Source organism: Petaurus breviceps, unplaced genomic scaffold (genome assembly GCF_028583685.1).
Source record: "Petaurus breviceps papuanus isolate PSGF00001 unplaced genomic scaffold, PetGlider_PUasm1.0 175, whole genome shotgun sequence".
Classification (NCBI taxonomy): Eukaryota; Metazoa; Chordata; class Mammalia; order Diprotodontia; family Petauridae; genus Petaurus; species Petaurus breviceps.
Genome location: NW_027185764.1, coordinates 60,858,193 through 60,872,559, shown reverse-complemented (window position 1 = coordinate 60,872,559; position 14,367 = coordinate 60,858,193). Strand labels below are relative to the sequence as shown.

General features: G+C 37.5%; 1 protein-coding gene across 4 annotated transcripts in view; it reads right to left on the bottom strand.

The window, feature by feature from the left end:
* Window positions 1-14,367, bottom strand: part of RECK (reversion inducing cysteine rich protein with kazal motifs) — an 80,667-nt gene that overhangs the window by 20,713 nt on the left and 45,587 nt on the right. For 2 of the 4 annotated variants that reach the window (XM_069085228.1, XM_069085231.1), the window contains exons 8-12: window positions 11,565-11,762; window positions 9,346-9,613; window positions 6,336-6,515; window positions 4,777-4,989; window positions 4,087-4,223 (exon numbers count right to left, since the gene is read on the bottom strand). In XM_069085228.1, the coding sequence (XP_068941329.1) occupies window positions 4,087-4,223; window positions 4,777-4,989; window positions 6,336-6,515; window positions 9,346-9,613; window positions 11,565-11,762 (996 nt within the window). The remainder of the gene's footprint in view (window positions 1-4,086; window positions 4,224-4,776; window positions 4,990-6,335; window positions 6,516-9,345; window positions 9,614-11,564; window positions 11,763-14,367) is intronic. The other 2 variants (XM_069085229.1, XM_069085230.1) reach the window with 2 other exon arrangements.

Genomic DNA, 14,367 nt, shown 5'->3' with positions numbered 1-14,367 from the left:
CTTCATTCCATGTGCCCACAACAAGGCAAGTGCCTTTATTTACTCCTTTCACTAGTTTCATTTGTCTTGTTATGCTAAATCATGCTTAATCATAGTGACACAGAGCCCAAGTACATAATCAATGCAATTCAACAGATACTTATTAAACATCTGTGTGCAAAATAATTTAATTTAAAATTTAATATCATTTTAAATGCACATATATTTGTGTTCATTGACGGTGATTTAAAGAAAATTCAAGCAGAGAAAAAAACAACTACTTTCAAGGGGTGGCTAGATGGCTCAGTGAATAGAGCACCGGCCCTGGAGTCAGAAGGACCCGAGTTCAAATTCGGCTTCAGATACTTAACACTTAGTAGCTATGTGACTTGGGCAAGTCACTTAACCCCAACTGCCCCTCCAAAAAAAAAAAAAAAAGCAAAAAAATCAAACCCCCAAACCAACTACTTTCATTTGTCTTTTTGGTTCCTATTTACCTTGATTACTTTTAGTAAATGTAAAATTATAATAGGGTTTAGAGAGGCAGTGTATTGGGCTGGTTAGAGAGCCAGTCTTGGAGTCAGAAAGACCTGGGGTCCAAATTCTACCTCTCTCACAGATCTGCAAGGCACTTGACAATTCCTCTAAAATGGTAAACTTCAGAGTCAGCTCAGCTCTTCATTGGTAAAGGGGCTTTTCAAATTAATCACATGTCTGACTCAAATAAAAAATGTGCTAGGTTGCAGTGCTAGGCACCAGGTATACAAAGTTAAAAACAAGCATCACCTGCATCAAGAAGCTCATATTCTACTATCAATACACTGAAGATACAGAGAAATAAAAGGCAATTTAAGGAAAGAGCACTACCAAGAAGAAGGCAGCAGTTGAAGGAAGGTAAGGATTCTAGGAAGCAGAGGTGAGGGGGTGGTGCACTCCGGGCACAAGGGCACCTTGTGCAAATTCAGAAAGGAAAGAAGAGACAGGTGGCATGCATGATGGGGAACGCATGAAATGAGGAGCCAGAATGTGGTTCTGGTTTTGTATCTTATCCTAGACGGAAAAGATTCTGAGCAAGAAAGTAACAGTCCCTTGGTCAGGATGTCCGGAGTAGACAAGAACCCAGGCCTTCCAGCTCTGAAACAGTGAAGACGGGTCATACGGCTTCTAACCCTCACAGACTTAAGGGTGGGGGTTACCTGAGGCAACCAAGTACTAAGCCCTTCCCACTTAAAGTAACCAGCAAAACACTACCTCTGGAATCTTTAACCACTGAGTGTGTCTTTATTGAATCATTTAGTCAAAAGCATTAAACTAGTGTACACCTAGCCCCAAGAGGGGATGCCACAGCAATGCCCTCTCAGGGCTTGGCTAGAACTGCTGTCTGACTCTTGACTGATGCTGGTTTCTGAACCAGCCACACTCACAAGGTGCTCGTTAGTGTAATACTTTTGACTGACTGATTCAGTAAACACACTCAAGGTTAAAGAAAGCAGAGGCACTGTTTAGTTTTACTTTAAGTGGGGTGGGATGACTGACTTAGTCAAATCAAAACTTCCATATACACACGTATGTAAATTATACATGTGTATCTTATCTAATGAGATTATCTCTGCCTCTCTGTCTTAATTTCAGACTACTAATTTTTCAGATAAATTACATTATATACAAGTACAGGTCCCTTGATTGCAATCTACTCAATAGAATTCCAAAATTCATATGCAATAATAAATTCATTCTTCAGAACAGTATTCCTCAAAGAATTTAAGAGCTCAAAGGAACACTATCCCTCCCCCCTATATTTAGTATATGTTCATTTTGAAAAATCAAAGGCTTTTCACAGCAGTTACTGCTGCTGCCAGCTCTAATTACTTTTAAAAATAATGGTTTTATAGATATAGAGGACAGTACATTACAGATCAAAGAGGTGAGGGACTTCAGCAGTCAGCAGGGGATTGGTGAATACCATATATAGAAATTTAAGATTTTAGTTGCTAGGATCATTCAAATTGTGGGGGCTTCAGAAGAAGTTGTTTCCAGTTAAGAAACATTTATTAATACTGAAAATAGATAACTTTTTGTAAGAAATTTAGTTTTTACCTACTTAAAAATGTTCTGATACTTGTGATACACAGTCAAATGGCAGTATTACAATTTTCAACAGATTATTTTATACAAACAGTTCTTGCTTTACATAAAGAGACCTCTATGTAAAGCAATTTTTACATAATATAAATTTCCATGCAGAGGTGGATAAGGTGGGGAGAGAATAAAAGGGGATGCCTATTCATGGAGGCACTTGGTTCAAGAACATGTGAGGGCTTGGAACAGAGAAGAAAGAGCAAGAGGAGGAACGGGTCCAGGGCCAGTCACATGGGGCCTGGCTACAACGGAGAGAAAGCAAAGGGGGAGGGAAGAGAGGGACAGTACAGAGCATAGATGGACTAAGACAGACAAACACATGGGGTGGACTTACAGGCAGAGCAGGGAAAAGGTCTGCAGAGCAGGGCAAAAGTCTCCTCTCTAGGTGCTGGAGGTTTCAAGCCAAGCCCTCACCTGGAGGTGGTGGCAGTCTCTTAATGTGTCTGTTCTCTTGTTTTCACTGACAGGTTTGTTCTAGAGTTTTTTGGGAGAGTGAGGTGGGGGTGGAGTTGTGGGGACTGGTGCTGCTGAGCAGAGGGGGAGGCATGGAAAGAAAGAGCACAATACTGTATAGTGAAGTTACCATAGGTGTTTTTTGGAACGGGTATTTCTTTCAGAATTCTTTATGTAAAGTTAAATTTGCAACGTGAATTTATATAAAAGAGAATTGTTTGTATATTTATCTGTGGCTATAAAACAAAAGAGACTTCTTCAAGTCATTAGGATGCTTTTACTTTTTTTTTTCTTTTTATAGCAACTTTATCTAAACTAAGTCATCTAAGGCCATGTAGGATTATCATACGACTACTCTGTGTAACAAACCGGTTTCTGGAAAAAAAAACCCAACATATGTACACATCTAATTTTAAGGTACCAAATCACGTTTTTAAACACATTGGGGGTGGGGTTTGCTATCCTTAGAAGCCTATTTGTGAACACCTCCATGGAGAAAATAAGTCTTTTGTGAAGGAAATAAAAATACTAGTTTATTCATTTCAATTCATCAAACACATTATTCACATCTAAGGCACTGAACTAGGTACTAGCAAGATACAGATGATAAAATAACATAGTTCCTGAAATGTAACACGTATACAAGTATAATCTAAGGTGAAATGCCATCAGGACAAAGGAGAAATATAGCCAAAGTGCCATAAGAAAATATGATAAACAGAACATTCACAACTGAGAAAATCAGGGAAGATTTCATAGAAGAGATGGCACCTGAGCTGAGCTGGGAAGGAAGAGGGGTTTTAGCAGGTAGAAATGAACAGAGCCTGTCCTGGTCATGGGGAGATGTTATGCTTGAATGACAAAACTGGGAATGGGCAGGCCAAGACAGGTCAACACCAACTGGTCCAGTTTGTCTGTAATATCACATGCATGAAGGGGAAGAGGGTGAAGGAAGACTGATTTATCTGAAATCTGGATTTTCAGATATTGAGGTTGTTTGAAGTTTGGTGCACCTGCACTTCAAGCATTTTATTAATTATTTTCACTTTTTTCTTGATTTGATTTTAAAAGTTTTTATTTTTTAAAAGTATGATTGAATTACATTAGGGAAATAAAATATTTTTCTAGCATAACAAAACTCTTATTTAATAATGAAAGCTACTGAGACAACAGTAGTCACTAAAAGAAATTATTTAATGGCCAAGATATAAACTCTACTAGTCAAGGGATACTTATCTTTATCCTAATCTACCAAGATTCAAACCAACAAATCTAATACTAAAAGAGAAATATGAATAATAAATGGCCATTTCTTACTGATTACATTGACAGTAATGGCATGTCCAAAAAACTTTCTTAGATTAAAAACATCAAACTAGAATTTATAATCAGGGTTTTAGTTTTTTTTTTTACAAAATTATTTTGTGTCACATAAAGAAGGCTTGTTAAAAGTAAATACCACAAGAAATAAATAAGTAAAGCATATCTGAACTCTCATACAGAAATGTTACTTACTAAGATATGTATCTAAAGGTATACAGTTCTCCAAGTCGTCTGTAGGAGACAGGAGCTCACAAATGCTTTCAGCTGTGTGGTCTTCAGGAAACTTATTTTGATCTCCACATTTCTTAAGAATCTCTATACAATCAGATCTAAAGAGAAGAACATTATGCACAAAATCAGAGCATTCACATCAACCTCAAGATAGATCTCTTAAAGTGCAGCTCCAGAAGGTGAATGCCTAAGGGGCTGACTGCCTAAACTATCCAACACATACCACCATCAAACTATATCACTGTCATTCACAGTTTGGAGAAGTTTATTACAAAAAAGGGTGCCCCTGCTAGGTATATTTTTCAGATGCATCATCTCACAAAAATAAGGCTCAGAAGATCTGTGATCTATGTTAGGAAAGGATTTTCCATAATGATGAAATCATGGATCCTCATTAGTGCTTTAGTAGAAGTTAAGTTCTCACTATAGTAATTATCATCTAAATAATTAACAGTATACGGGGTGGCTAGGTGGTGCAGTGAATAAGAGTGCCAGCCCTGGAGTTGGGAGGACCCAGGATCGGTTCTGGCCTCACATACTTAACACCCACACAAAAAAACTGGCTTTGTAACCTTGGGCAAGTTACTTAACCCCAATAACATAACAGTATGATCCTTAACTGTAATGTTAAGATTATTTAAAAAGACTTACTTGCAAATAATGCTTCCCCTGGATTTGCTATGACAAGGTTTAATCTGCAGGGAGCAAGCAATTGCTTTCCACATTTCAGGTTGACATTTTTTAATGTCCAGAACAGGTATGTTTATAAATGGCATTTTTATGCTTCCTTTTTCCCACAGCTTCATGTCGTTCATGGCTCCTTGGTCTGATTGAGCATTACAGCTCCTGAAAAGCTCTGTTGGCCTGAAAAGAAAAAGTCACGTGTGGTGACAATGGTGTTCCTTCCAGCCAAAGGCTAGAAATTACAGCAATACCAGTGCATGTATACAATGCAACACTGAAAACTTAAGTCAATGAAAAATCATATGAAACCCCCATAAGAAGAATCAAACAAAATTATATGAAACTTTAACTTAATAAAATACAGTATTTCCTTGGTTAACATGAGATGACCCAATTTTTAAAGGGTTCTCATAATAATTTCTAGGACTTTACATTTCAATAAATAACTGATATACTCAATAATATTTAAAAAAATCTTTTCAACAGATCTATAAACGTATTTTCCTATTTTTAAGCTAGGCTTTTATTTCTTAACATTTGTTTTTTTTTTTGCTTTTCGTAGGGGCAATTGGGGTTAAGTGACTTGCCCAAGGTCACACGGCTAGTAAGTGTTAAATGTCTGAGGCCATATTTGAACTCAGGTCCTCCCGACTCCAGGGCCAGTGCTCTATTCATTGCACCACCTAGCCGCCCCAAAATTGTGAATTTTGTTTTTGCTTTTTGGGGTGCAATTGGGTTAAGTGACTTGCCCAAGGTCACACGGCTAGTTTCTGTGTGTGTGTGTGTGTGTGTTTGTGTGAAGTGTCTGAGGCCGGATCCGAAACCAGGTCCTCCTGACTCCAGGGCAAGTACTCTATTCACTGAGCCAACTAGCCGCCCTATTTCCTAACATTTTAATACTAGCTGTAAAAATATCACAATTCATTTACTCAAAGAAATTTCAAGAGTACATGATGTGTCATTCTGAACTGAATAAGCTCTGAAAAATGTACTGATTCACTGATTGAGAAAATATATGACAAAAAAGTTTCTATAAACTCGTTATAACTTTAAAATGAATTTGTAACACCATTAGTCAATTATATACAGATAACAATAGTGATGTGTGAGACAATATTTATTCTATCTAAAAAGGTATGCTTGTCTATAGATTTACATATGAATTCATAGACAACTTTATAATAATTCCATAGTTTACAGATTGGGAACAAATGGCTATATCATTACATTTAAATTCTCAGTGTACATTAGCATGCTTCAAAGAACTTTAATATCCTGATGATGCATTTCCCATGATTTGGAAATCTATTATGCTTCCTAACTGAAAGTTGACTTACCATTTTGAACCATTTAGCATTTAAGTCTTAAGAGGAAATCAAAAGGAGTATTTCCTTATAACCAAATAAAAATTCAGTCAGGTTAAGGTTTTTTTTTCACTCTACGAACAAAACAAATCTGCAATAAAAGTATATTTTCACTTGAAACATAAGAATTCATTAAAAAACTACATTACTCTTCTTTCCTACCTGTTGTTAAAATTAGTGCAGTAAGAAAGGTTTCTACAGCCCAACTGACAAGGCTCTCGAACATCTGCTAAGCAGATCAGCATGGAAACTTCTACTGGATTATATTCACAAAACCGATCAAACTCTTGCCAGCTCTGTGTATTGCCCCAGCTCATGCTATAAAGTTTAGTGCATAGTTCCCTGAAACAAATTTACATTTGGCTAATTAGAAGAGTTAGATAAGCATTTAAAATACAGTGTGTCATAACAGTTTCATAAAGACCACTTCAAAAAGCCTGTCACTTATCAGACAAGGTAGAAATAGACACGAGGGAGCATGGGATAAGGGGCAGGGAGCTAGCTGGACTGGGAGTGAAGAAGAGCTAGTTATTCCAGTCTTGCTTCTGACACATATGGGCTGTGTGACCCCAGGTGAATCACTTCACTGTTCAGGTGGGGAACCTAGGGTCTTCAAAGAACAAATCCTGTGAAGTTTGGATTCAGTCAAAGGGCTGCACTTGGGGACCTAGAGAGCCACATGTGGTAATGAGACCACAGGTTCCCCAACCCTGGCGTAGGATGGTGCTCCCTTGGAGCTTCCTACACTAATGAAATCACAGGTCCAGGTGTGAATAAAGCCTTTATAAAATATGGAGGAAGAAAATACTGTTAGAGCAATAGTTTTAATTATAACTGAGAGAATCTATAGTGTGATTCTCAGGCCTCTTCCCAGAATGGTTGTCCTGCTATCAATAAGCCTAATAAACCTGGTGATCAGAAAATGGACTTCTTATAAACCCTCATGGCCTTTGTTCTCATGTGCAGGTCATGACACAGCAGCATCCTAGATGACACAGAGCCCCTTAGGAGACTGAGCTGATGGCTCTATGAGCTTCTGGTTCCAGGGACAAGATTAATTCTGTTTGACTTGGGGCGGGGGAACATTACCGATTCATAGGAGAGCTAGGAAAACCTCAATTCGAGCCCTGCCTCTCAGGCCCACACTGGGGCTTCCCCATATCAATGACATCACAAGTCTAGTTGCTATCCCAATTCAAGTAAAAAAAAGCCAGGAGAAGAGATGGAGCATTTTCTTCAATCTCTAGCTTCAGAAGACATATTCTGATGTTTTATAGTGAGAAAAGAAGCAATCTGGATGATTACTGAACAATCAGCTTTTATCATCTTTTGCAACCAAAAGACTATAAATTTAAAGATAACTGTGCTAATTTCTTTGTATAGTAACAGAATGCCTCTTAATAAAATGCAATGTTATTTAAATTGAAGAGGTTCTCCAAAAAAGTCAAGATATGAAATCTACTTGTACCTCACTGAATAAGTGACTTCACCCTTAAAGATTTATAACTACTGAGGATCTCAAGATGGCCTACATATGATAGCTTTGGTACAATGAACACAACTTTACATTTTCAACACATGCTCAGTGATTAACAAAATACAAAGTCTAGGAAGTATCCAGAATTGCATTTAAATTGCACTGTACAATGGATAAACTGGGGATAAAATTAAATGGAAGGAGAGGAACAGTCTGGATTGCCTTCAAGGAAATTACAAAGCTCCTTTAATGACTCCAAACTTCTCCCCAAAACAAAGGCCCATTATTTTAATGTCATATGGCTATGATATATGGAAACACTGGTCTCTGATGAACTGAAAATGAGTATCAAACAAAGGGCAATGGATCTGCACATGGTGGATATAAACAGAAACAATATGCCACAAATAAGGGACTTCAAATAAGAACAGGAGTAAAGAATGCCATCAGCAAAATATGTTATCTAAAAAGAAGACAAGCTGGTTATGTAGAAAGGACTAAGAGACAGATAGCCTGAATGCTCCACTGATCTTTCTTTGATGTTAGGAGGTGAGGAAGACCTTATAAACATTGTGTAGCAGGGCAACTAGGTGGCACAACAAATAGATCACCAGTCCTGGAGTCAGGAAGACCTGAGTTCAAACCCGGCCTCAGACATTTAACACATATTAGCTGTGTGACCTTGGGCAAGTCACTTAACTCCAATTACCCTGCCTTCCCCCTCCAAAAAAAGACAAAAAAGGGAAAGAAATAAACATCATGTAGCAAATTTATGAGAAGACTTGGACAAGTCTCACAAGATCATGAAAACAGTTATCATAGATCTATTTCAGTGCACAATGTCACTGTTCTGATGAGGAAAGGCTACGGTACTTAAAAAAATATTTTCTAATTTCAGAATCTAGTTATGGAATCTAAGGCAAAGCAAGTACTGTTTTTAGTCTCGGAGGTTTTGTCACTCAATACATAAAATGTCCTATAATAATGAAATTAGGAGTAGAGAGTAAATGCACATACACTGTGAAGGAAAAATGAAGGAAGAAGTTGAATAATCTTCACAGAACCCTGAGAGGTTGTCTGGTCTATCCCCTAGGGCTAAATTATCATTAACTTTTTGCTGTGAAGGGAAATTGTACATGAAATCTTTGTTACAGTCATTCACAAACATAACAGTAATATATTCAAGGTCATACTTTTAAAATTTGTTGATGAAAACATTATTCAGGTACAAGCCCATTAAATATTCTGCTTTTTTGTAGTCCTTGCCCCAAAGACTATAATGTTAAAATTGCAAGATCTTAGATGTTTATTTTTTTTTTTAAGCAATCGGGGTTAAGTAACTTGCTCAAGGTTACACGGCCAGTTATTTCTGGGTGTGGTGCTAAGTATCTGAGCCTGGATTTGATCCGGGGCATCCCAACACTGGAGCCGGTGCTCTTACTCGCTGTGCCACCTGGCCGCCCCTAAGCAATTGGGGTTAAGTAACTTGCTCAAGGTTATATGTTTCTGGGTGGGTGCTAAGTGTTGGAGCCCGGATTCGATCCCCAGGTCATCCCGACACTGGAGCTGGCGCTCTTACTTGCTGTGCTACCTGGCCGCCCCAGATATTTATTTATTTAAAGCTTTAGAATGTTTTAAGTCATTTATTATTTTGTTGCTTTCCAGTAGTTTTAATAAAGAAAAAGAGATACTGACCTACATGTGGAAGTATTTGCTTTAGAACAGCAATGTAATTTGGCTCCGTCGAGGCCCGTTGAAGGAGGTGGATATACAGTGACGCCAGGGTGAACAGACCTTGAACTTTCAAGAAAACACTGCCAGAGTGGATCCTGTGGCAGAGGCATTGTTTTACAACCTTCTATGAGTCCATCAACTATCTCAAGTTCTGTCTTCATCGACATAAGAATTCTCTTACAAGCATTTTGGCAGGCGTAGTCTTCAGCTCTGTCACAGCAATATAAACCTAAATTGATGGGATATAAAGGCTCAATTAGCTGTTTTACAACACCAATTATACTAGGTACTGGGGAAGAAACAGTTCCTCCTCTAAAGAAGATTATAATTTAATATGGATAATAAGCCACAAACCACTTACATCAGACTGCAAATACACAAAAGAAATTCAGAGTACTGAGTTTAGACTAGAGATAACTACCATGGGGAGAGGAGGAATCAAGGAAAGCTTTCTGGAAGAGTTGTCACATAAGCTGTTCTTTGAAGGTTATAGGTAATGATTCTAAGTAGTGGAGATCAGGAGAAGGGCATTCCAGGCATAGGTCATGCAAAAGCTCAAGACCTGTCCCTAAAATGGAAAGGGGTCTAGTCTGACTGAAGTGTAAGGTAAGGGAGAGTAGTGGAAGATAGTGCTGGAAAGGGATATACTGCGGCAGGGCCTTTTATGTCAAGTTAAGCAGTCTAGAATTTATTTTTAAGAGAAAGATAAGCTACTGAAAATTCCTAGGAAGGGGTGAGGTGGGGTTATGTGTGAGACATTCTAAAAGACGGACATTAGGCAGAATACAATAAAAGAAGTGCATAGAATAGTTTGAAAATTAGCAACTGGATGAGCTTTCACATCTAATTTCTTTCTTAGCAAATGCCAGATTTACAAATAATTTTTGAAAATCATGACATCTACTAACATTTTATTTAGTTCTTTAAATTTGCTTTGACCCCAGTCATGTTTATCAAGGTCAACCCTATGTCTCACCCATTCTCATCTGCTTCTATTTCCTATATCTTTAAGCTAGGAGAATATGTATGAAATAAAAATACTTCGAATTCCTTCACAGATTCCCAAGAAAACTTGAAAAAAAGAAAATCTGAAGATATTTCATTACTCTTCATATCTGCTGCCTGATTTTCATCTAACATTTGATTCAGAATCTAGACATGTGGGCTAGTGTTTATTTTCAAAAATATAGGACCTAATTTACCTATTTGAGGATCTGGTACGTTCTTTACTTCTTTTGTTTGTCTGTATTGACTTCACTCTGCCTAAATAATTCTAATAGAGAGAGGGCAAGAAAGAAGCAAAAAAACTTGGTATTGTGTTGCTGCTTGCTGCCATTTCTTATAAAAAAATCACATAGGGAAGATTAACTAATGGGTAAACTGTCAGGCATTCTGATAAGAGATGAGGTGGCATGATGTAGGAAAGATGGATCCTAAGATTTAAAACTGAGGGGACTGTAGGTATCATGTCATTCAACTGTTTAACAAAATAAATAAAATGAGAATGAGAGAAATAAAGGGACATTTTTAGAGTAACACAGAAAGTAACAGAGCTGAGCCAGGGATCAAGTTTCCAGAATATTCCTATTACCCTTCTGCAATTGACCAAGAGCAAATTCCTTAATCTTGCTGAACCTGAGTTTTCTCATGTGTAAAATGAGAAGAATAATACTTGTATTATACACATCACAGGACTGATGGAAAGGGATTGGTAAACTGTAAAGTACTGTGATTGCTGTAAGTACTTGCAATATTATTATTAGCAACAGCAACAAAAAAACCTATCTTTATCTGTGAATATGTTCTATTTCCATCCTCTCTCTGAGCCAGAAAGCTCCGGAAGGCACAGGAAATCTTTCTTTATATTACTGTCAAAAATATTCCTTGTAGTATACTGTACCAAGTAGATATTCAATAAATGCTTTTCCCTCATAATGTTCATCCATAACCTGTTTTTTGGGGGGTAAAATGGAACAGGAGAGGGAATTTCTGAACCTATGATTTCATCAGTTTTGGGAACTCTAGTATGGAAATTCAGTCTAATGATGAAGACTGCAATTCATCTGTGCTGAGGTACTTAATTAGTATAGACATCAGAATTCTTTTAGGATGTTATTTCATTTGTCTACAAAGATTTCATAAATCACGACATCAGAAAACAGCACTCTTATTTTACTTACTATCTGTTGGATTTCTCATCGGATAAGACTGGGTGTAGTTGTTCACACAGTGTATTAACTGTGGGCTAATTGATGCACAATAACTTTCAACTGCCTTGATCTGAGATGGACCAGGAGAAGAGTCTGTTCGAAAAATGGCTTGACAGTATTCCCGGCAGTTTGTGTGATGACCAGCATAGCTACAACAAACTGAACCCACTGGGAGTGGGGAAAACCATAAGAAATTTAAATGGAAATTCGTTTGTTAGCAATAAATATATTATAACAACCAGGATACAAGACAATGAAACTGCTGCCTTTCTATGTTAAAAACAAAATGTAATGGTATCTATGGAAAAATCTTACATGAAGCAAACACCTGAAAGCAAAACTGTTAGGTAGGCATAACTGGTAGGTACAAGAAATGTTCATGAATAGTAACGTTAGAAAATTAGAAATTGTAATTACTGAAACCCAATAAGAAAAACAAAGTTCCTAATGGAGCTGTTTTATACTTTTTGCATGGTTCCTAACTGAAGCTTGTCATTTGAACTCTGTAGAAGGGGAAGAAATTTCAGTCTTGTTTTAAGTGTTAACAGTCATTGAGATCCAAATGAATAGAATAAAGACAAGGTAAAAAGGCACAGTAAATAGAAAAATATCTCCATGTATTAAATCATGGAAATACTAAGCTTGGGGACTTGGGAAGAACCAAAAGACAAAGCAGGAGTTGAAGAGGTGGGAATGAGATTTAGAAGAGGGAGTCACAGGGGAAAGATACAGGAGGGCTTTCTGGACAGATGATGATGCTAAGAGGGATTTTTTTTTTTTATTGTTGGGCATCAGTGAAGCAAGGATAAAATAAAGCAAGAGGTATCAGGGTTCAGATAATTAGCAAGGGTATAATGTGGATAATAAAAAAGATATTAGGGTGTTGGGGGGCAAGCCTTAGAATAGACTTAACACTTATTCAAAAAGTGAGCTACTTGCTAAATAAATCAAATGAGCCAGATTATGGGAGGGTGGTAAGGCTCAGCAGGAAAGTCAGGAACAAATGAAGCAATTAGGACAAGACTGGTTTACAGTATGTACACTTTAGAAATAATTTTAAAAATATATTAGAAAGCTTAAAGTATAAGCTAAGTGAAGAGTTACATATTTCCTGTTGTACTGCCAAGAAACAGTAACTAACTTAATGTTTTGGCTCAGTTACTCAGCAATCACCCAAAAAAGTTTTCGTTTTTTTTTAAGCTATCGGGGTTAAGTAACTTGCTCAAGGTTATATGGCCAGTTTGGTGCTGAGTGTCTGAGCCCGGGATTCGATCTCCAAGTCATCCCAACACTGGAGCCGGTGCTCCTACTTGCTGAGCCACCTGGCTGCCCCAAAAGTTTTTTTTTTTAATATTTTATTATGAATTTAAAAATCCACAAACATGAATGCTTCAATATACAAAGAACAATAGAAAAAAGGACTGTATATGAAGCTGTTAATTTCTGTTAGTTTGGTCTTTTAAAAAACATATGTATTAAATTATACACAGTAGTAACACATGTTATTCTTGTATATATCCCTTTCAGAACTTCTTTGTTGTGTATTTTTAAATGTTTAGGCTTTTTTTTGGAATTATCATAGCTTTCTACCAATATCCTCAGTGATACCTCACACAAAGAGAAGTCCCTCCCTTGTAACAAATCAGGATAGTCAAGCAAAAGAGATTAACCTATTGACTGTCTGAAAAGGTCTCATTCTGCACCTCTGCACCTCTCTGTCCATTGCCTCTCTGCCAAGAGAAAGGAAACGTACCTCAGCATAAGTATTCTTTAACCATGACTGGTCACTGAATTAGTCACATTTCTTAAATCTAACTGATTCCCTATCTCACTCTCCACAAAAGTATTTCTAAACTTTCACTTCTCATCAAGCCTCTCACACCTCCCCTTCCTCTCTTTCAGTGAGGACTAGGGCTCTTTACTCAGAAAACGGAGGCAATTCAACAGGAGCTCCCTCTTCTCCCCTTGTCTTTATCTCAAGCCCCCCTTGACATCATCCTCATGTCTCCCATTGTCCTTTTCCCCAGTCTCTAATAAGAAGATGGCTCCTCTTGCCAAGTACTCCCTCTAGATAGGAACTTGATGCCATCCCCATCTTAGCTTCTTCAAGAGATGGCAGTCTCAATCACTGCCCCTCTTCATCTCTCCCTATTGACTGGTTCTTTCCCAACTGCCTTCAGAAATATCCATGTTTCCCCCATTCTTAAAAAAGGTTCACTGGATTCTACCATCTCTTTAAACTATCATCCTTTATTTCTCTTTTCTTTCTCAAACTCTCAGAAAGGAAAAAAAAATCTTCATATTCTCTAACAACTTCCTCTCCTTCCATCTACTCCAAAGTCCTTTCCAATCTCACCACTCAACAGAAACTGCTCTCTCAACAATTATCAACAATCTCATAACTGTCAAACCGAATCATTTTTTCTCAGTCCTCATCTTTTTTGACCTATCAGATGCATTTGAAACTACTAATCACCCTCTCCTTAATACTTTTTCCTTTATGGACTCTTATGGCTACAGACTTGATTTCTCCTCCTACCCAACTGATTACCCTTCAGTTTCTTTTGCTGGATCATCATCCAGATCACCCCCAAATGTCTGTGTTCCTCAAGGCTGTCTTGGCTCCCCTACTCTTCTCTTTCTAACATTCTTGGTTACCTTATCAGCTCTTCTAGAGCTAATAATCACCTGGTGGTTCTTAGATCGACTGATCTATCTATCTATCTATCTATCTATCTATCTATCTATCTATCTATCTATCTATCTATCTATC